We start from the raw sequence: 23395 nt of genomic DNA, 5'->3' as shown, positions 1-23395 counted from the left end.
AGCTTGGTGTGGAAGCCAGTGCAGGGAGTTTCCCAGAACCCTCCGCACTCCACAGAGTATGTTGCGCAACGGAATGTCTCGTACCCTGTGTCAAGGAAGGACTAGGGGCAACCATTAGCTTCCCAGGCCTTCAGCTAGAGCTCACTGCAGACATTTCTAGCATAGCTCTGTCCGAGATCATAAGCTTCAATGCGCTACCTCTTTGTACCTTTTTTCTCCCAGCGCTTGGCTGTCCTCAGCCATGTCTCCATCTACTGTTCAATCCTCTCAACTCACTTCAGATCAGCAGTTCACATCACCAGCCCCTAAGCAGCGACATGCCAGGCTTTGCGCTGAGTGTGAGAAGGTTATTGCAGGCATACTGCGTGAGCGAGCAGGTCAAGTCTGCTCTCTGTTTATACTTGGAATCAGCTGAGGGGTGCTGCGCTGTGCTTTTTGGAAAATAAAACTGAAGAGGTCATAATAAAAGGGGCAGTCTGAGAAAGCAGTGATTATAAAACCAAAAGATAACATGGGACATCAGCTCCAGGGTTCTCTTTTTAACACCTTGATCTCTCGCTACTGCTCCTGAAGAGAAGGTCCAATGTGGCTGACATGCAAGTGGGTGAATGTTTATGGAGAACCTGCAGGTGTGGGGCAGGTGGAAGGGGGTTCTGGGAGGACAGACATCGTTTTCTCATTGGAGTGTTTAGGCTCAGAAATGAGACAGAGAGGCCCACCAGTGACTCTAGCAGAGAGCGTGGCAGAAGAAACAGCACTGCTCCCCGGAGGAGCGGATGAGCGCATTGCCTGGGATGCTCTGAAGGGTTAGAGTAGAAGGTGAGGGACACCTGGAAGGCTGGGCATACGGACTTCTTGAGCTAAATCTCTACCCAAGTGGGGCAAACCCAGGCTCCAAGGCCTGTATGGCAAGTTTTGTTTTATCCAGGTGGAGTCTATTTCTTGAAAACCTCTCTTCACCCAAGCCAGAAGGACAATCATGATCAGAAGGGTTGGGTCGGAACAGCTGAGTGGGCACCCCTCCATGTCCCTGGTGTGCTCCAGACTCTTGCATCTGTTATGGATAATCCACACCTATAGGCCATCATTTCCCGTCACCACTTTTCTACCAAATGCAGAGTTGATGCTTCATAAAACAGAAGGAGCTTAAGTTTGAACCCTGGAGAAGGGCATGGCAACCCACTCCAGTATTCTTGCCTGGTGAACCCCATGGACAGAGGAGCCTAGTGGGCTACAGTCCATAGGGTCGCGCAGTTGGACATGACTGAAGGGATTTCACACACACAAATTTGTAAGGCTCAGGCCCCACTCCGTGGGAGAGAGATCTTTCTGAAGGGTCCCTGTACCAGTTCTGCGCTCTGGGCCAACCTTGTAAAATGCCAGCCCCTCTCCACACGAGAGCCCTAGCTGCTCTTGTCCTTCATTGCCTCTCCCCAAGTGTGTTCTCTTCTCCAGGCTGAACACACCCGCCTCTACCAACACTTCCTCAAGGCTGCCCTCTGCTGGCGAGACTGCTGCATGCTCTCAGGCACTGCTCTCCAGCCCACAGGACAGGACTCAAGGATGGAGGGAGGGAGAGGGGAGGGAGAGAGAAGGAAAATAGACTAGAATTAAACAGAATATATTAGACTTTGTTGTGTATGAAAATAGCTCTTTAAAAATAATTTTATTTGTTTTTAACTCAGCTGGGTTTTCATTGCTGCCTGGCTTTTCTCTAGTTGAAGAGAGCGGGAGCGAGGGGGTGCTACTTTTCACTGCAGTGTGCAGGCTTCTCTTGTTGCAGAACATGAGCTCTAGGGTGCTCAGGCTTCAGTAGGTGCTGCACAAGCGCTCAGTTGTTGCGGCTCCCAGGCTCTAGGGTACAGACTCAGTAGCTGTGGTGCACAGGTCTGGTTGCTCTGAGGCATGTGGGATCTCCCTGAACCAGGGATCAAACTCATGTCTTCTGCATTAGCAGGTGGATTCTTTACCACCGAGCCACCAGGGAAGCCCCCCAAATAGCATTTCTATGTTATGTTTTATTTCAGCTATGTTTATTTCAGATATATTTATTTCTGAATAAATATTTATGTTCATAAAACATAACACAAATATGCATATAATGTCCACACATCTACGCATATACATAGTGATATGTGTTAAAAGCACAGACTCTGAGCTCTATCATTTGCAAGCTGTATAATCAAGGAGTTCTCATTTTAAAAAAAAGACAAAAGCTTACTGACATAAATGAAGCCCAGAGACGGACAGTCTAGAGTGGGTAAAATTATCAGAAATCCAGGCTCCTCTCTTGTTGCTTTGTCACCCTTATCAAAACTTCTACCTCATGGTGCTGGATGGATGCGTGAGCTCCTGCCATTATGACCATAACCCAGGCAACATGAAGAAGAAAGGAGGTTGTAGCTGGGGTTGATATTTCAGTGGTACACATCAGTAGAGCTGTACTGGTAGTTCAATTACTGAAATATTTCTGTACCAGCTGGTAAATAGCTGCTGGCCCCCGATGCCCAGAAATTACTCACTTCTTTATGTCTCAGTTTCCTTCTCTGTAGGAAGAAGATAAATAATGTAGTGCCTATCTCATACACTTATTTTAAAATTTAAATGAGGTAATTAATGTACATATATTTTTTATCACAGTAGCCAATATAGAATCAAAAGACTCAATAACTGAAGTCATTATCTTTAGTTGTGTTTTATAAATATACATTATAAGAAGAAAAATTTCATCAGCACTGAAGACGGTATTCAAGGGTGTTCTAATACAGAGAATAGTAGCATTAGCGCAGTATTTTCAGTCATGCAGGAGCAGTGATAACTTGCCTAAGTTCAGTTCAGTTCAGTTGCTCAGTCGTGTCCAACTCTTTGTGACCCCATGGACTGCAGCACGCCAGGCCTCCCTGTCCATCACCAACTTCCAGAGTTTACTCAAACTCATGCCCATTGAGTCGATGATGCCATCCAACCGTCTCATCCTAACTTGCCTAAGAAGGGGTAATAAGTTCCCATCTCCCAGTCACTTCCTGCCCACTTCCTGGTGTCAGTGTTATTGGAATCTTTACTAACTAAATACATCGTTACCATTCATCAGTCTCAGGTCACCTATAAGTTAGAGTCGTTACTTATTGTGTCCCTTTATGTCACTTCACTCCCTCAGCTGGTCTTGTTCTCTGAGTGACAGCCTGACCTTCCAGACTGCCCTGCAGCTGGGCCCAGACACAGCAGCATACGCCTGGCCGCCCCGCTCAGCCTATCAGAAAGTCTGGGAAGCGTTTGCCAACCAGTCCAAGGCAGAAAGGGATGCTTTCCTGCAGGATGTTTTTCCTGAAGGCTTCCTCTGGGGTGTCTCCACGGGAGCTTTTAATGTGGAAGGAGGCTGGGCTGAGGATGGAAGAGGGCCGAGCATCTGGGACAGAGTTGGGCATCAGAACACCGTCAAGGGCCAAGCCACACCAGAGGTGGCCAGCGACAGCTACCACAAGGTAGACACTGATGTCGCCCTGCTCCGTGGCCTCCAGGCCCAGGTCTACAAGTTCTCCATCTCCTGGTCCCGCATCTTCCCCACTGGGCAGGGGCATAACCCCAACCCCCGGGGCGTTGCCTACTACAACAAACTGATTGACAGCCTGCTGGACTCGCACATCGAGCCCATGGCCACACTGTTCCACTGGGACCTGCCCCAGGCCCTGCAGGATCGCGGCGGGTGGCAGAGCGAGGATGTGGTGGACGCCTTCCTGGACTACGCGGCCTTCTGCTTCTCCACGTTTGGGGACCGTGTGAAGCTATGGGTGACCTTCCACGAGCCGTGGGTGATGAGCTACGCGGGCTACGGCACCGGCCAGCATGCACCGGGCATCTCCGACCCAGGGGTGGCCTCTTTTAAGGTACTTCCCATCCTTGCAGTGCCTACTTGTTGGAAGAGGAAGGGCATTTGGTCGGAAAAACACTCTTTCGCCTTCCCATCAGCAAGTCTTTCCTTTTTCTTCTTTAGAGGAAATTGGAGGGAGGGAAGGAACTGTTAAAATTGTTAAAAGTGCCAAATGCTGTTCTGGCACTTTAAAACTTGTTACTGCATCCTCAGAATGGCTCTGATGGATGAGGGAATTGGGGTTCAGGAGGAGAAGCAGTTTGGTTGTGATGACATTGCTAGTGGGTTAACAGTGTGAAGCCAACCTTTTGAGCCCAGATCTACTTGACTCCAAAGCAAGTGTTCCATGTCAGCCAGGCCTTAACTGCAAGTGACAGAAAACCCGAACTAAACTGACTTTAAAGCAAGGAGGGAATTTCTGAGTTCAGGAAACTGGGAAGTCCTAGTTTTAGGTGACCAGAGTAGAGTCTGGACCACCGATGACGTTGCCAGGACTCGGTGTCCCCTTTTCTCTGCTCCCCTCATGAGCTTTATTCTTGGGCTCCCTGGCAGCCAGACGGCTGCAATCCTTCTTCCATATTTCAACATCAGTGGGAAACAGGAAAGATTGCGTATCACTGTTCTGGCAAAGATCTCCTGTGCTCATGGTCTCCGTGTGGGTCACATGCTCATCCCTGAACAAGTCACTGGGTCTAGGCTAGGGGGCTGTGAAGCTCAGTGCAGATCCCAGCTCTACCCCTCAATACTGGCTGAGAGATGGGGAGGTGGGGACGGAGGAAGGGGATCTTTCCAGGGGGCAATCGGAGTATCACTTCAGCAAGAAGGGGATGTGTATCCTGAAACCAAAATATTTTTTTCTTTTTTTGGCCACACGTGGCATGTGGGATCTTAGCTCCCCAATCAGGGATTGAACCGACGCCCCTGCAGTAGAGGTCCAGAGTCTTAACCAGGGAAGTCCCTGGAGACAAAATTTAAAATTCTTCATATGGGTCCCAAGCATCGTCTTCCTTTTAAAAAAAAAAATCTCCCAGAAAATCTACCAGCTTCACTGGCAACATTCTTCAGGATAAGCACATTAGTCTGGCTTTCCCCTGCCACACTTCGGGTTCTGTTCTGAAATGGGCTTCCTGGTGGGCTTACATGGTAAAGAATCTGCCTGCAATAAGGGAGACACGAGTTCAATCCCTGGGTTGGGAAGATCACCTGGAATAGGGCATGGCAACCCTCTCCAGTGCTCTTGCCTGGAGAATTCCACGGACAGAGGAGCCTGGCGGTCTACAGTCCGTGGGGTCACAAAGAGCAGGACATGACTGAGTGACCAACACACACACTGTTCTGAGACAGGAGTGTTCACTGTGCCCCATACTAGATAGGTGTCATCAAGACTTTAAAACCTTTGGGGGAAAAATGATACTAACACACATTAGAAAATTAGACAGCAATTCAAAATATGCACAGAGTGAGCTCTGTGAGTAAGCAACTCAATATAATGCCAGCACATAGCGCTGGAGTCAAGGCTTCCATCCTGCTCTTGTTTAGCCCACTTGCTGGTTCTCACTCAGCACGCTTGTTCACCACACCCACGGAGAAAGAGAGCACTACTGAAAGGGGAAGGTTTGACCTTTCTGTGTTTTTATTGTGAAGCTCATCCCAACCTTTTCTCCTTAGGCTTCTTATCCCTACAGCTATGTCTCCTGAGATTTTCCTATAGAGACTCTGATGAAAAAGTCCACCTCACTCTCCTCTCTCAATTCTTCCTTTTATTTATAAAACATTATGATACCAGTAAGGAAAAATTTCAAAGAAAAGATCTCTCTCATAATCTTACCCGTATTTCATTCCAATCACAGCTTCCTTACATTCACAGTGTAGTCATGGTGTACCCTCGGCTGAGTACCTTTGTTTTTTGTTGTTGTTGTTTTTATTGAAGTATAGTTCATTTACAGTGTTGTGCCAATCTCCACTGTATATCAAAGCAGCTCAGTTATACATGTATATACCTTTTTAAATATTCTTTTTCATTAAGATTTACCCCAGGAGATTGGATATAATTCCCTGTACTCTACAGGAGTATAGTATATACTATATATACTATTATATATGGGTGTTTATCTATCCCATATATAACAGTTTGCAGCTACCAGCCCCAAACTCCATCCCTCTCCCTCCCCGTTCCCCCCTTGGCAACCACAAGTCAGTTCTCTGCGTCTGTGAGTCTGTTTCTGTTTTGTAGGTAGGTTCAATTCTGCCATATGTGGATTCCACGTATAACATCGTATGGTGCGTGCCTTTCTCTTTCTGACATATTTCACTCGGTATGGTAACTTTTGGCTGCGTCCATGCTGCCGCAGATGGCGTTATTTCGTTCTTCTTCGTGGCTGAGTAGTGCCCCAGTGTGCACCTATGTGCCACTGTTCATTCATTCCTCTGTCAGTGGGCGTTTCGGTTGTTTGCATGTTTTGCCCTGACACCAGCAAGCTTAGCAGGGAAGCATTCCTGCTTTTAAGAAAGGAGCGCAGCTTGCTGCTGGAGGCCAGGGCCCAGTTAAGAACTAATATTTGGTACACTAGAAGCAGTCAGGAGCTCCTCTCCATAGAGCAATGTTTTGGTATAACATTCTTCAAACACAGGTGTCATCCTCTTCACATGACGAAAAGGAAGAGGAGCTCAGCGGTAACAAAGCCCTTCCCGCACCCGCAGTCTCTGTTCTATGCTCTGCTCACACAGCTGCGCTGAGTCCTTCAAAAAAGATCCAGAATGGCCCACTTCCTGCAGATAAAGCTGAAGTCGAGAGGGAAGATGGTTTGAGTTTACTGAGCATGTGACAGAGTCGATTTAAATGTAGACTTGTTATGCTCCGCACACCCCACCCTTGCCCAGTTTCTCACGGCGCCCCACCAAGGAACGATGCTGACTTTTGTGAGACCATGAGTTGAGTCTACAAACAGATCCTGGTGGTGGTTTCTCTTCCTAGATTTCATTAAGTAGAAAAGAGATAATTAATTAGAAGGAATTTTCCCCTCCTTTGTGTTAACTAAAATGATTCCCGCCTTCCAATTAGTTGCTGGCTAGCTAGTCTGTAAGCACTTTCTGAGCACGGAGGCAGCATAGCGCCATGAGTGACAGTACAAGCCTGAGGTTGGCCGGCCGGCATTTACCCCGTCTCTGGGCCTGCGTTCCTCACCTTCTCTGGGTCTGCGTTCCTCACCTTCTCTGGGTCTGCGTTGCTCACCTGCATCATAGAAATAGTATTTGCACTTGTCAAATAAGTGAGGATCACACGGGAGAAGCCATTAACCCTTGTTGTTGTTGGTGTGGTTGTGGTGCTATTGCTGATGGCCTGATGGCGGTGTTGACTGGTTGTTGGCACTTGTGGACATTGTTGCTGGTGACTTGTGAGGCTCTCATTGTGTTGCTGATGTCACTGGCACTGGTGGTGTCAGCACTGTCCATGTTCTAGCCTCCTTTACACTGTTAGCATCAGTCTTAACTTCTTTTTGGTGCTGTTGACGTGCCGTTTTGTTGATTTGTTGCCAATGTGACGTAGGTGTTAACTTGTCGATGGCTTGATGACATTGTTGACATCAGTGTTGGTATGTTGAGGCTGACATCATCAGTCTTACTGCTTTTATTAACTTGCTACCATCGTTCTCATTGACTTGTTGCTGACGTGTGGGTGGTGCAGCTCTCACTAAGTCCTGTATTTCCTTCTTTCTTCCTCACAAGGTGGCTCACATGGTCCTCAAGGCGCATGCCAAGGCTTGGCACCACTACAACAGCCACCACCGCCCACAGCAGCAGGGGCGTGTGGGCATCGTGCTGAACTCGGACTGGGCAGAACCCCTGTCCCCAGAGAGGCCCGAGGACCTGAGGGCCGCCGAACGCTTCCTGCACTTCATGCTGGGCTGGTTTGCACACCCCATCTTTGTGGATGGGGACTACCCGGCTGCCCTGAGGGCCCAGATCCAACAGATGAACAAGCAGTGCCCCAGTCCTGTGGCCCAGCTCCCTGAGTTCACCGTGGCAGAGAAACAGCTCTTGAAAGGCTCTGCTGATTTTCTGGGTCTGTCCCATTACACTTCCCGCCTCGTCAGCACGGCCCAAGGAGATACCTGCATCCCCAGCTATGATACCATCGGAGGCTTCTCCCAGCATGTGGACCCCACATGGCCCCAGACCGCATCCTCCTGGATTCGCGTGGTGCCCTGGGGCATAAGGAGGCTGTTGAAGTTTGTATCCTTGGAATACACAAAAGGCAAAGTTCCAATCTACCTAGCTGGGAACGGCATGCCCATAGGCGAGAGTGAAGACCTCATTGATGATTCCCTGAGAGTCGACTACTTCAACCAGTATATCAATGAGGTGCTCAAGGGTAAGAACATGGATATGCCGGTGACTGAGCATGGGTGGTACTTCATCAAGTCTTCAGAGTTTTGTTTTATGGGACAAAAAACGGTCTCCCATGGAAAGGAAGCCAGAAAGTAGTGTTTGTAGTAATAGTCAGCTCTTCATATCAGCCTCCTAACTCTCTCCCTAAAGGCCTTAAGTCTTTGCTTTTATATTCCTAGTCCCTACAATGCTCCTTCTATGCTCTGCCCATCTGAGTCCTAACCATTCATCAAGCCTCATCATCTGTTGTTGTTGTTCACAGCATGTGGCTTGCAGGACCTTAGATCTCTGACCAGGGATCGAGCTCATGCCCCTTGAACTGGGAGCATGGAGTCTTACACTGGATCACCAAGAAAGTCCCCTCCAATCCTAATTCTAGATAAACAATGTATGTAACCTTACAGGCTTTGCCTTTACGAGCCTCCCCTATTTTATAGCAGAACACAATTCAAGTGCTTCCTAAATCAGTGTCTTCTGGGCTGCAGTGCTCAGTTCAAACCAGTCGCTCAGTCGTGTCCTTTGTGACCACATGGACTGCAGCACTCCAGGCTTCTCTGTCCATCACCAACTCCTGGAGCTTGCTCAAACTCATGTCCATCGAGCTGGTGATGCCATCTGACTATCTCATCTTCTGTCGTCCCCTTCTCCTCCTGCCTTCAATCTTTCCCAGCGTCAGGGTCTTTTCCAACGAGTTAGTTCTTCACATCAGGTGGCCAAAGTATTGGAGTTTCAGCTTTAGCATCAGCCCTTCCAATGAATATTCAGGACTGATTTCCTTTAGGATTGACTGATTTGATCTCCTTGCAGTCCAAGGGACTCTCAAGAGTTTTCTCCAACACCCCAGTTCAAAAACATCAATTCTTTGGTGCTCGACTTTCTTTATAGTCCAACTCTCACATCCATACGTGACTACTGGAAAAACCATGGCTTTGACTAGATGGACCCTTGTTGGCAAAGTAATGTCTCTGCTTTTTAATATTCTGTCTAGTTTGGTCATAGCTTTTCTTCCAAGGAGCATGGCTGCAGTGCTAAGAAACCCCAAATAAACACCTCTATTTAAAAAATAATAGCAGAGACTTTAGAACAATCAGTAACAGAGACTTTAAAGCAGTCCCAATTTTGTTTTTCTCCGCAGCTATCAAAGAAGACTCGGTGGCTGTTCAGTCTTACGTCGCTCGTTCCTTCATTGATGGCTTTGAAGGCCCTTCTGGGTACAGCCAGAGGTTTGGGCTGTACCACGTCAACTTCGATGACAGCAGCAGGCCAAGGACTGCCAGGAAATCTGCCTATTTTTTCACCAGCATGATCGAAAAAAACGGTTTCCTCAACAAGGTAGTAAAAAGACAGTCATCACCCGGTATAGCAAACGTCTCCCGGAAAATCAGAGCCTTCACTTTTCCATCCGAGGTGCCCTCCAAGGCAAAAGTGGTCTGGGAGAAGTTCTCCAACCAACCCAAGTTTGAGAGAGATCTGTTCTACCACGGCACATTCCGCGATGACTTTCTGTGGGGCGTGTCCTCGTCAGCCTATCAGATTGAAGGAGCTTGGAATGCTGATGGCAAAGGCCCCAGCATCTGGGACAACTTTACCCACACACCAGGGAGCAACGTGAAAGACAACGCCACTGGAGACGTGGCCTGTGACAGCTATAACCACCTGGATGCCGATCTGAACATGCTCCAAGCTTTGAAGGTGAAGGCTTATCGCTTCTCCATCTCCTGGTCTCGGATTTTCCCAACTGGGAGAAACACTTCTGTCAACACACATGGTGTTGATTATTACAACAAGCTGATCAATGGCTTGGTGGAAAACAACATCTCTCCCATGGTGACCCTGTTCCACTGGGACCTGCCCCAGGCCTTGCAGGACATTGGAGGCTGGGAGAATCCTTCCCTGATTGACTTGTTCAACAGCTACGCAGACTTCTGCTTCCAGACCTTTGGTGACAGAGTCAAGTTCTGGATGACTTTTAATGAGCCCACGTACCAGGCCTGGTTGGGGTATGGCTCAGGGGAATTTCCCCCAAATGTGAATGACCCAGGCTGGGGACCTTACAGGATTGGCCATACAATCATCAAAGCTCATGCCAGAGTCTATCACACGTACGACGAGAAGTACAGGCAAGAGCAGAAGGGGGTCATCTCCTTGAGCCTCAATTCCCACTGGGCAGAGCCCCAGTCGCTGGTCCCCAGGGACGTGGAGGCAGCTGACCGGATGCTGCAGTTCTCCTTGGGCTGGTTTGCCCACCCCATCTTCCGAAACGGAGACTACCCCGATGCCATGAAGTGGAAGGTGGGGAACAGGAGTGAACTGCAGCACTTGGCCACCTCCCGCCTGCCCAGCTTCACGGAGGAGGAGAAGCGGTACATCGCAGCCACCGCTGATGTGTTCTGCCTCAACACTTACTCCTCCAGGATTGTGCAACACACGACACCCAGGTTAAACCCCCCCTCCTACACAAGTGACCAGGAGCTGCTGGAGTGGGAGGACACTTCCTGGCCTGCCACAGCCATGAACAGGGCTGCCGCCTGGGGGACGCGGAGGCTGCTCAACTGGATCAAGGAAGAGTATGGGGACATCCCCGTTTACATCACTGAGAACGGAGTGGGGCTGACAGACCCCGAACTGGAAGACACCGACAGGATATTTTACCACAAAACCTATATCAACGAAGCTTTGAAAGGTACGTGAGGGTTCGTGTTCCCCTTACAGAGTCTCCCGACATCCGTATGTCAGGAGCCTTGGCAGAGTGGAGTACAAACCATCAACAGGTCTCTCGCTTATACCTTGATCCTCTAACTCTTTCCCTGTCTGAGGTTACATATCCCTTTGGAATCTGAAAAAAAGAGCAATGATCATTGCCCCAAATGTGCACACAGAGTCCCACAAGAGTATTTTCATTATTGACCAACTACTGTGTGACAAGTACTATTCTAAGCGCTGGGGACACAGCAAGGAACAAAGCAAACAACTTTATGCTGACAAGGAACTTATTATATTCTGGTAGATTCCATTTGTCAGGCTTCTCTGGTGGCTCAGATGGGAAGAATCTGCCTGCAATGCAGGAGCCCCAGGTTCTATCCCTGGGTCACAAAGATCCCCTGGAGAAGGGAATGGCAATCCAGTCCAGTATTGCCTGGATAATTCCATGGACAGAGGAGCCTGGTGGCCTACAGTTCATGGGGTCACCAAGAGTCAGACACGACTAGCACTAACTTTCAGGTTCCGTGTACCCTAGAGGAATAAACCTCTAAAGTGGGCTAAGATTTTTGAATTTCAGATATGCCCCTTTACTCCAACAAAAGAATTTGATTTTGCAAAGATCAGCCATTAATACTTGTTGCGTGGTTATCAGTATTAACAAAAAATGATCTATCACGGCACACATTGCTTGTGTGTACAAGTCGGTGGTTGAAGACCGCCTGAAGTGAGGAGCCAGTGCGTGGCTGTGCTTCTTGGGCCCTGACCTTCCTGGTGTAAAGCTGTCCTCTGCCCTCCGTGCAATGTCCCTAGCCTACAGACTTGATGGTGTCAACCTTCGAGGATATGCTGCCTGGTCCCTGATGGACAACTTTGAGTGGCTGAATGGCTACACGGTCAAGTTTGGACTGTACCATGTTGATTTCAATGACGTGAACAGGTCTCGCACAGCAAGAGCCTCAGCCAGGTACTACACAGAGGTCATCACCAACAATGGCATGCCGCTGTCCAAGGAGGATGAGTTCCTATACGGACAGTTCCCCAAGGACTTCATCTGGAGTGCAGCTACCGCCGCATATCAGGTGAGGAGTTAACCATCTACAATAAACCTACTACGTGCCAGGCTCTGTCAGGGCTGCAGAGGGCAGGCAGGAGCAGTGGATTTTCACAGACCTGTGGGTAGGAGGTACAGGTACCACAGGGTGGGGATGGAGTGGCGTCTGGGAGGCCCTCTTCCCAGACAGTCTAGCTTCTTCACATCCCCAAATTCAGGTGGACAAGTACAGTTAGAAGGGCCAAGCTGAGATAGGTGTTAGCGGGCCAGATGGAGCAGGTGGAACCAGGCAGAAACCCTTAGGCAAAGATGTGCAAATATGAAGATTCTGAGCTGGATGCCTTTATTTCTTACCTAGTATCTTCCAAGCAGACAGTTTGATCAAAATGACTATCATGCGGACCTGGGCCTTTTTCTGACGTCCTAATAACCTCATACCGTTATCGCCTTCACGCTAAATGAAGCTCACTAATATAGAAAATATGAGGGTTCACTTTTCCTCAGAGAGATGAAAGCTACAAAGTGTGACTTGCCCAGGCAGTTAAGGGTGCAACTCTGCTTTACATCTCCTGCCTCCTTTCATTTCCTTTGATCCAGGAGTGGGGACTCTGTATTCTCAGTGTGGAACCCAGGTGGGTTCTGAGCTGACCTGACTCTGGGTTGCTCAGCCCTTGAGTTTTTTCTAGGTGATCATAGCTGTTGAAACTGTTTCCAGGAAAGGTGAGGGTAGCCCCGCCAGATGACCAGACTACCGTGATATAGTGACATCTCAGACCAAGTTTTGCGGTATCCAGACGTACATTAGCTAAGCACACAAACATAGAAGCTATTCTTATGTCTTGTTCCACGGCCTGGAAGAAACCATAGTTCTTGGTCCTCTTTGGAGCTCTGGTCAACACTGAATATGAGATTCATTGGAGGAAATGCCAAGATTTCAGAGACAGAATCCTGTTACTCTTATTTGAGGCAGACAGAATTCTCTGTAGAAAGGTTTCTCTAGCTGGGCCAACTGACATTTGGGGCTGGAGAAACTCTTTCCTGTGGGCCGTCCTATGCACTGTGGGTCAATCCTGTGCACTGTGGCCCGTCCCGTGCACTGTGGGTCCGTCCCGTGCACCGTGGGTCCGTCCCGTGCACCATGGTCCGTCCCGTGCACTGCGGTCCATCCTGTACACTGCGGGATGTTTAGCAGCAAACCTGGCCTCTGCCCACTAGATGCCAGCAGACCTCTCCCCGAGCTGTAACAACCAGCAATGTCTCCAGACATTGCTAAGTGTCTCCTCGGGGACAAATAGTCCCTGGGTGAGAATAGGCCCCATGGGTTTCCAGCTGGACTTATTCTAGGGCCAGGGAAAGGGTCTTATCCTAGGGCACAGGCTGCAGGCCTAAACCAGGTATTACTGTGACAGTTGGTGAATGGTGGTTTTTCTCAGTCCATCATTGCTTTTATATTTATTATGTGGCATTCAACAGAAAGGTCGAGTTCTGTCTTTCCTTCTGCTTTTTTACACTTTATTTACATATGAATACATATTGATATGTATCAAAAGTATGGCCTCATGAAGTTGTATTTTGTTCAGTGGGTTATACTTTTTCATTATCAGTATGCGGATACTTCAGTCGTCCCACATTTTGCCAGGTGGATGGTCCTTTATCTAGAGCCTGTGTCCTTTTGAGGTGGCCCATCGTTCTTTGAGCACTTTCCTAATTCTTTCCGGTACACCAAGATGTTCCAAGCGTCTTCTGTCTTTTCTGCCCTAGCCCTGTAATCAGCCATTTCTCTAATGAGCCCTGGTTTATTGCATAAGGGCATCTAGAAACCAAGATCTAGGTGCTTAGTGTACTCACGGGCCATTACTTTTAGGCCCTCTAGAAGTGGACAGAGAGAGGAAATACATGTGTACACACACAGTGTGTGTGCACATATATCTATTTCTACACCCACCCACACACATCTTTATGTATGTTAAAAAAAACACCTTGATCCCTCCAAGTCCAATCCCACTCCGCAAGGTTAGTGCTGGCCTTCCCGCTTTTCATATTCATACTCTTTTCTCCAGTGATGAGAAATCTAACTCCTAAAATCCTCAACATAGTCACAGATTGTCTTATCCCCCTGAATTAACTAGCCTCCCAACCACCAAGCCGTCTCCTCCACTCAGATGGACAACACCTAGTGCCTTCCCGCTGCTCCAACGCCCTGCCTCTCACAGGGGCCGTGCAGACCAAGCCTGGGTGTGCATTCTTGGTTAAAAACGCCACACTGCCTTAGCTGCAGCCAGTCACAGAGTTTCGCACCATACCTGTCAAAGTGTTTTAAAGTAATTTATAGACATTACACGTCTTGGACTACCTAAGCCCAAGGGTAGGCCTTTGCCCAGTGGCTTGTGGTCAGTTTCCCTGTAGATTAGGTGAAAGGAGGAAAAAGAAGCACAGAAACAGTGATACCGTCCTGATTAGAAACTCTGCCTGCATGTCTGGCATCACTGGGATTTGTCTGACTGTGCTTGGGGTTAAGGCACATCAGATTGTTCATCGAAACGTTTAATGAGCACCCACCATACACCAGACGTTGCTGCACCGACAGCCGGGCCACCAAGACGGAAGATGCCACGTCTAGTCTTGCCTAGTCTTGCTGGAGGGAAGCCAGTCAGCAGACACGTAACTGCTCAGTGCAGAGTGGTAGTCCCATGATGTTCAGAAAGTGTGCACAGGAAGCCGCAGGAGTTCAGAAATCGGGGGGAGAGAGGAGGTCATGCTGACTTATGTCCTGACTCAGGACTCCCCCACTGACAGGAAGGGCTTGACTGCGTGTCTGACTTGACCCTGTCTTGTCATCTTAAGATCGAAGGTGCATGGAGAGCAGATGGCAAAGGACTCAGCATCTGGGACACGTTTTCTCACACACCCCTGAAGGTTGAGAACAACGACACAGGGGACGTGGCCTGTGACAGCTACCACAAGATTGCCGAGGACCTGGTCGCCCTGCAGACGCTGGGCGTGACCCACTATCGCCTTTCCATCTCTTGGACCCGCATCCTCCCTGACGGGACCAACAAGTACGTCAATGAAGCGGGCCTGAACTACTACGTGCGGCTCATCGACACGCTGCTGGCCGCCAACATCCAGCCGCAGGTGAGGTGGGGCCCTGAGCAGGCCTGGGCCAAGCCCACCAGAGGGAGCCGGCTGGGCTGGGGAGCACATCTACTGTGAAAAAACAGTGCTGTTGCCAAGTTTAATTTTTGATTGTGAAGATTTTCCTTCTGTCCCCAACCACCCCTCCCAGCTATCTGTTCCCCTCCTTACAGGTGACCAGGGCTGCTGAGTCTTCATGTCCTTTTGGGTATCTGACCAGTAGGCAATATGTGTGTGTGCGTGTCTGCTTTTTCCTCATGGTACGATTGATACACATAGTTTGATACTTTTTATTTAACAATAGTTCTTACAGGTATTTCCATATCCATATGTATTTTCCTCATTTGTTCTGTCGTTTTAGTTATGTGGAAACTGTACCTCACTTCTCTAATCACTTCCCTACAAATGGACACTCTTCCCTGTTTTCACTCTTCCATCGTAACCAACACTACAATGAGTGTGCATGCATGCTAAGCTGCTTCAGTCGTGTCCACCTCTTTGCAACCCTATGGACTTCGGCCCGCCAGGCTCCTCTGTCTGTGTAACTGTAGTTACATAATTACGCTAGGATAGATGTTTATAGGATGTGGTCCTGGGAGAAGAACTGCTGAGGCAGAAGTTCGTGTGCTTTTGAGCCATGAGTTTTTGTGAATAATAAGCTCACGTGGGGGCTTCCTTTGCTGTCACCAGATCTTTTACGCTCTACTTGGGAGCCTAGGAACTCTTTTCCTTTCCTCCTGGGCCATTTATAATAAAGGGCCAGAGGGCACTAGCACCAGGTATTGATGCGTCCTCTGCTGCAGTGATTATGTACTGCAGCCGGAGTATAATCTCCGAATTATAACCCCCTTCTTCCCACCCCACAAAGCAGAGACTTTTACAAATGAAGGTGCTACCTGGGTGACTTCCCTGGTGGTCCAGTGGCTAAGACCCGAGCTCCCAGTGCAGGGGGCCTGGGTTCGATCCCTGCTCACGGAACTAGATCCCGCATGGCACACCTGAGAGTTTGCATGCTGCAGCTAAGACCCAGTGCAGCCAAATAAATAAATAAAAGTAAGTATTTAATTTTAAAAAGTGCTACCTGCACTCTGCACACTGCTAACACTGCAGGAATAAGTTAGTCATGCAGCGTTTATTACAGTTCACGTGAGTGCCAGCTGTGATGGAGATGGGAGGGCTAGTGGCTGTCCTGTAGGACCCCAAGATCAGGGGGAATTAATATCCATTACACACAATTCAGAGAGAACACAACTGAGGGCGAAACTATTTTGTGGTTCTTATTTTTCAAATAGGGTTTAAGCTTTTATTTATTTATAGATTTTAAACTTTTATTTATTTTTGGTTGCATCACATGGCTTGTGGTATCTTAGTTCTCTAACCAGGGAATGAATCTGCATCCTGGGCAGTGAAAGCTCAGAGTCCTAGCCACTGAACCATCAAGGAATTCCCTGCAGTTCTTAAGGACATTGAGACAAGGCAGAAAAGTGATATGGCCATTAAAACCTTCAAGGAGGTGAGGGTCTTAAAAAAAGAAGAGAATTTGGGTGGGTGCATAGGCAGGGAAAGGGCATTTCAGGGAAAGGGAAAGACTGGGTCTGAGCTGAAGACGGTTGGCAGCTCAGTGGAAACCCTGGCATGGGTGTGTGTCAGGCACATCAAGGGGAGACCCCGGGGGAGGAAAGGCCACCATATGGGTGTGGCCAGCAAAGCGCTCCCACTCCACAGGAAGAGCCTCCAGACACACTAGATGTCCCTGGGGATGCCCCTTGACAAGCAAAATGCCTCCATCCTGAAACCCTCAGAGCGTTCTATCCAGGAGATTCTGAAGCTCTAGCATTTCTGATCCTTGATTACAGTCATAGCTAACATTTGCCAAAGAGCTGGCAGGATGTCAGTCACTTTTCCTGTCCTCTGCTGTGTGATTTAGGCCTCACAGTGATTCTGGGACATGGAGGCCTTAGTGCCTGGTAGGTGGCAGAGCTGAGACTCAAACCCAGGCTTCTCTGATCCAGAAGTACGAACTTTTCTTGCACTTCAGCTCCACTGTCCTATCCTTCCCGCCAAAGAACCTCTGAAGCTTTTTTGTCTCATCATTCATCCTCATCCTTAGCAATAGACATTTATGTTGGTGCATAGAGCATCGGTGGGCTCCCATGAAAAGCAGGTTGATGGAAGCGCTGGTCTTGCATTTTCACAGGTGACTATTTACCACTGGGACCTGCCCCAGGCACTCCAGGATGTTGGGGGCTGGGAGAATGAGACGATTGTACAGCGGTTTAAGGAGTATGCAGAGGTGCTGTTCCAGAGGCTGGGGGACAAGGTGAAGTTTTGGATCACACTGAATGAGCCCTACGTTGTTGCTAACCAGGGCTACGGCTATGGGACGGCAGCGCCAGGTAAAAGTCTCAGACTCCACTGGTCAGCAATCGGAGGGTGGTTTTCTCAGCACCACTGACAAGGCAATGCCTCAGAATTCCTGCCTCCCCTGCCGCCCCATTCTGACACCACGTCTGCTGAACATGAACCTCACATCTCAAACTACCAAATGGCTTCTTTGCTCTGTGCATGTGATCTGCCTCTGATAGAAAGCTCCCTGAGATCAAGGGTGTGAACTAATTGATACAGGGAAGGACAGTACATCAGACTGTACAGATCTACAGTGGGTTGGGTTTTTTGTGTTTTTTTTTTTTTGGCAACTCCCCAAACGCCAAAGTTCCCAGTATTTGATTTGGCTGACCTGGGCATAACCTGATGTGAACCAGTATAAGGTTGGCATCGCACTCAGTGTGAAACTTCAAAAAATTCTGCAGGTATATCAGTGTCTTTAATTATGGAGAGCTGTCCTGAGCCCTGCCGAGGTCATATGTAAATATGTTATATGCAACTTATTACTTTTCTAAGACACAGAAACCTTTTAATTCCTAAATATATAAAATTCTGAGTTGTTTTTTTTTTAACAGAAGTATAATTGGCTTACAATGTTGTATTCCTAAGACTATTGAATAAGGAATTATGGACATATCCTTGTCCCTTGAGAACCCTCTGATTTTCCTTTTCTCTAATTCTGAGCCTTAGAGAGTAAATTTGTGTTCATTTCTGTGACTTCTTGGGATTATGTGTCCCAGCTGGGAAGAGGCATGGGGAGATCTGCTTCAACTCATTATCAGATGCATCAGCCATTGGTCCTTGGCTGATGCTCTGGTTTTTTGTACCTCCAACACATGAGAGGCTGCGTCTCTCATGACGTTTGCTCTCAAGGAATCTGTGTCCGCTGCTTCCATCAGCTATACGCTCCAGCTCTTTCACAGTGGGCCCCTGAAGAGAGTCAGGATGCCAGCCCTTGAGGCGCACACTCTTCCAGGTACTCTGCCCGAGACACGTGAGCCACTCTGGGTGAGGGCTATAGAACCCAACATCGAGTGCCTTCTCTTTGCCAGACACAGGGCTTCTGGGTGCTTCAACGCACACTATTCACAAGAAGTCTGTATTGCTCATTTTGTAGAGGAAGAAACAGAAAGGCTGAATTACTCACCCAAAGTTCCATGGTCAGCCAGGGAGAAGTGGGGCCAGGATCTGAATTCCATTCTTCCTCAAGAAAAAATCTGCAGTCTTTCTCCCAAACACCAAGAGGCCATCTGTAGGCAGAAAGTGATACTCTTAGCCACATTTGTGCTGGGTCTTCATTGCTGTAGCTGCAGACTGAGGGCTCCTCTCTAGCTGTGGTGCCTGGGACTCTCACTGCAGTGGCTTCCCTTGTAGCTCACAGCTCTAGGTGCTTGGGCTCAGTAGTCATGGCACACAGGCTTAGTTGCTCTGAGGCACGTGGGATCTTCCTGGACTGGGGATCGAACCCATGTCCCCTGCATTGGCAAGTGGACTCCCAACCACTGGACCACCAGGGAAGTCCTGGCCACATTTATTCTTCGCTGACGTCTATGTCTGTACTTCCAGGAATCTCCTTTAGGCCCGGCACTGCCCCCTACACTGTTGGCCACAACCTAATAAAAGCTCATGCTGAAGTATGGCATCTGTACAATGATGTGTACCGTGCCCGTCAAGGTGGCATCATTTCCATCACCATCAGCAGCGACTGGGCTGAGCCTAGAAACCCCTCCAACCAGGAGGATGTGGAGGCAGCCAGGAGATACGTTCAGGTCAGATTTTCCTCTGGGTGTTGTTTTTACTTGTTCTCTTTCCCCCTCCTGTCATGATCTAATGAAAACAGAATTATACTGTGAAACAAAGATTAAGGATCTAGGTTTTGTTTTGCTATTACCTTATTTTGTGCACTTGGGAAAATCATCTAACCTTTTAATATCTTAGTTTTCTTGTCTTTAAAATAGACGTGACCTAACTACCCCACAGCTTTGCTGGAATGAAAGTTCTTTGGGGTTGAGTTTTCTTTCAAGTCTTAAAAAATCAGTCATGCATACAACTCTTACTGGATGCAACATTGGCTTGAGGCTAAAAAATAGAAATTCAGCCTCTCCAATCTGTGGTTTGACTATAGGACTGGGCTGCAATGTCACACTTCACCTCTAGGCGTCACTGTCTGATTTTACTTACTCTGCCTAAGACTTCCTTAAATTGGAATTCTGTAAAACACATCAGTGCCCCTAATTTTCTAATTCCATGTGTTTAATATAAGGACTTGCATCTTTTAGTCATGGAATGTTGCTCTTAGGAAGTAGAGACACAAGTAAGCAGGTGCCAACATGGCCTGCCTTATTTCAGTCCGGGTCCCTGAAAGGAGAAAGAGAGAACAGCCCTCTTCAGGCATAGCTTGTCCCTGGCTCCTGCTACTGTCTCTGAGAGGTTGGAAGGCGCCCTCTTCGTGTTTCAGGATCAGGAAAGAAAGGCAAGCACCTCTCTTTCCAGACTGCTCCCCACATTTGGCCCTGAGGAGAGCATGCAGACTGGCATTTCTGAAAGGACACCAATGGCCTTGGTTTGTCAAATCCTTCACAAAGGAACTTGATAAAAGTGGTCAAATGAATTAAGTGCAAACAAGAATTAAATGTCCCCATTTGGTAGCCAGCTTGTGGAGGGTGGGGGAAACCTGGACCAAAATGAAGGCATTCCCTCATTTCAGATTCACAGAGCTGATGAATTAGAGCAATAATTCATTTTCGGAAATCAAAAACAAACCTGAAGGAATGTCACGCTGTAGTCTCATCATCAGTTTGTCAGTGAGCTGTGATCCACAACCCAGGACAGTGATCCGCACACCCCCTCATGAATTCAGCTTCCCCGGAAACACAGTTCCTCAGCTCCCAGTGAACTGAAGCTTCTTTTACTGGAGCGAGTATGTTCTAAACCTCATCTCTGGCTGAGAATGGAAGGCTGCTCTCACTCCACATTCCAGGCAGCAGCCAGCAGTTGCAGGGAGGATGTGATGAGGCAAGCCTCTCAGGACCCACAGCGTCACAGCACTCAAGTGCCGTGTATACCCTCTACAGGTTAAGGGTGGCCTGAACCTTACTTGGGAAAACAGACAGGAAAGTTCCCCACTTTAGGGCTGCAAGTCCAAAGCCCATGAAGAATCACCCTTTGCCTGGGTAACCAGGAGAGCCTCTCATCTCTGCCCACCCTAGAAGGTTCTGATGGGTCCTTAGGCATTAGACCTCCTCTGTGGTCAGTGAGGGCATCAGGGCCTGGAGGCTTGGAGTCTCTCCCCGTCTTGGGCCCGGCCCTCCTAAGGGCAGCCAGGCACCATCTAGCAGGCCCAGGGCTCAGTTCAGTTCACATCCCTCTAGCCGCAGTGAGTAGGAACACAGCCCTGCCCATAGTGAGCTCCCAGCACGGTGACAAGACCCATGGGCATTTAAACTGCAACATGGGAACAGTTTAAGACTGGGTGGGGAGAAGGAGGCCTGAGGTCAGTGACTCCAGGGCAGGGAGCCTGCTGTCTCCCGTGGGCCTGCCTATTAATGCCAACGCTGACTGTCCCTCCAACCCCCACTGCAGTTCATGGGAGGCTGGTTCGCACATCCGATATTCAAGAATGGGGATTACCCTGAGGTGATGAAGACGCGGATCCGTGACAGGAGCTTAGCGGAAGGCCTCAACAAGTCTCGGTAGGTCCTGGTGCCATGCCCTCAGCCACTGAGGCTCCTGGGTGGCTGGCACAGGTGCTGTTGGGGTTGGAGAGGAGTGTCTTAGGCAAGTTACTGTCTGAGCTTCCATGCGTGCTGCAAAGACAACACGAGTGTGTGTGTGGAGCTCTCAGTGCCGGACAGGCACGGCTCGGACAAAGGCAGTTGCTCTTGTTATTCTTCCGAATAGGCAAGACGTCTGGGGCACCCACTTCTTAGTGACCCACTAGCTCCCTCTTTGAGCCTCCTATAGCCCAGCTGTGAGGATTAAGTAATCCACCCCAGCCCTTACATCACGTATGTGCTGGCCTGGTTAGGGCAAGTCCTGCTGAGCCAAAAGGTCTGATCTGTCAACCCTGGTCTCCAACAAGCAAGTGAGTGCTCAAGTCCATCAACACAACCATGCTGAAGCACCTACTGCGTACCAAGGCCGAAGCCAGGCCCAGCAGGGTCCACATAGAGGGGATTCTAAGTATGGCTTCCTCAGGTGCTGACACACCAGCTGGGAAGACAGTGACCTTCATCACTCCAAGGAATTCTATTCCCCAATTTCTTCATGCATTGAAGACTCAGAGGAGATCAGGGCAGGCTGGGTCGACCCAGGAGACTTCCTAGACAAGACAGGGTATCGGCTGACTGGGCCTTGACAATGAACAGCACTGGGGAAAGCAGAGGGCTTTTGATCCCAGGGAAGGGTGTGAGCACTGGCCCAGAGGTAGAAGTGAGGGGAACACCTACTGCAGCGATTGGGACACTGGCCCAGCAGCAGGGACAGCTGGGGCCACGTGGCAGAGCAACTGCAGGCTGGGCACAGGTGCTCTCTCTTGAAGCCACAGGATCTGAGGAGCACTTGCTGGCTCCTGAGCAGGGAAGTAAAACGTATGGCAGGGGTGGTGTGGGGAACTCGGACCTTAGTTTTGCCCCAGCATTTCAGAAACTCCAGGAAGTAAGGTTCTTTCCTAGGTTAATGGTAGCAGGAAGGTCAAGATGAAGTGTCAGACGCCTAAGCAGGGCATTCTCTCAGCAACCCTAAACCAGCAGCATGTGGTCAGGTTCTGGGAGAGGGGAACCTCCAAGTGCTGCACACAAGGGCATGTTAGTCACATGACACAGAAAAGTCTAAGAATACATGGAAAAAATGTAAATATATATAGAAAGAAATGAGTCACACAGCAGAGACTGGCACAACATTGTAAATCACCTATACTTCAATTTTTTTTAATATATATGGAAAATGTTCCACTAGAAGTTTAAAAAGAAAGGGCAGTAAAATCATGTGAGCAGAAAAGTCCAGATCTCAAAAGGTCAATTCAATTTGTAAAAGCATTTCCCCTACTAGTAAGGACAGACTTTGGAGAAAAGAAGCATGTCTAAACAAACCACAGTAAAAACTTAAAACCAGAAGAGAGGGTCTGTGAGGGAGGTGAGGTCTGTGTTCTGGTGGAAGGAGGCTCAGGCGCTTTCAGCAGCACCTGGGAGGGCCTCTCCTCGCTCCTGGTCAGCTGCCCGTGGGCACCTCGGGTATCTGAGTTTAGAGCCCTCCACCGGCCCTGCCCTACGACAGGCTCTTCCCAAAGCCCCACGCCCTTAATGGCTCTTCCCGCCCAGGCTCCCTGAGTTCACGGAGAGTGAGAAGAGGAGGATCAACGGTACCTACGACTTTTTTGGGTTCAATCACTACACCACTGTCCTGGCCTACAATCTCAACTATGCCTCTTGGATCTCTTCCTTCGATGCAGACAGGTAAGGAAGGGCGGCTGGAACAATCTTTGGGAAAGATAGCAAAGTGCCCTCTCTTACTTAGAGGCCTGTACAGCCTCTGAAACTGCCTCCTGATGCTACGTATCCTGGGGTTTGTAAGACAAGTCCCAACTCCTGGTATACACCTCTATCAGTCAGACAGTTATACAGGCTATGATTTCCAAAATGCTTTTCATTAAAGCAGACAGGCTTAGAGTTTTAAAAAATAATTAAGACTTTACATATATATACGTTTTTTCATCAGATTTTTCTCACTTATCAGATGTATTTCAGTTAAAATAATTTTCTTTTTTCCCTTTGAGGGTAAAAGTTAAACTATTTGTCTACTACAGTAATGTATGTTCACAGCAGACACATTAGAAAGCAAGAAGAGAAAATTCGTATCATTTCAGG

General features: G+C 48.6%; 1 protein-coding gene across 1 annotated transcript in view; it reads left to right on the top strand.

Moving 5' to 3' along the window:
* LCT (lactase) overlaps nt 1-23395 on the top strand; it is a 50575-nt gene that overhangs the window by 19625 nt on the left and 7555 nt on the right. Inside the window, exons 6-14 of the mRNA XM_018062350.1 lie at nt 3158-3884; nt 7595-8240; nt 9393-10940; nt 11771-12039; nt 14856-15146; nt 17344-17542; nt 19098-19300; nt 21114-21223; nt 22850-22984. Of these exons, the coding sequence (XP_017917839.1) occupies nt 3158-3884; nt 7595-8240; nt 9393-10940; nt 11771-12039; nt 14856-15146; nt 17344-17542; nt 19098-19300; nt 21114-21223; nt 22850-22984 (4128 nt within the window). The remainder of the gene's footprint in view (nt 1-3157; nt 3885-7594; nt 8241-9392; nt 10941-11770; nt 12040-14855; nt 15147-17343; nt 17543-19097; nt 19301-21113; nt 21224-22849; nt 22985-23395) is intronic.

The sequence above is a fragment of the Capra hircus genome, chromosome 2 (genome assembly GCF_001704415.2).
Source record: "Capra hircus breed San Clemente chromosome 2, ASM170441v1, whole genome shotgun sequence".
NCBI classification, from domain to species: Eukaryota; Metazoa; Chordata; class Mammalia; order Artiodactyla; family Bovidae; genus Capra; species Capra hircus.
The sequence above is the reverse complement of the archived record's forward strand: the minus strand, read 5'-3'. Positions and strand labels throughout refer to the sequence as shown.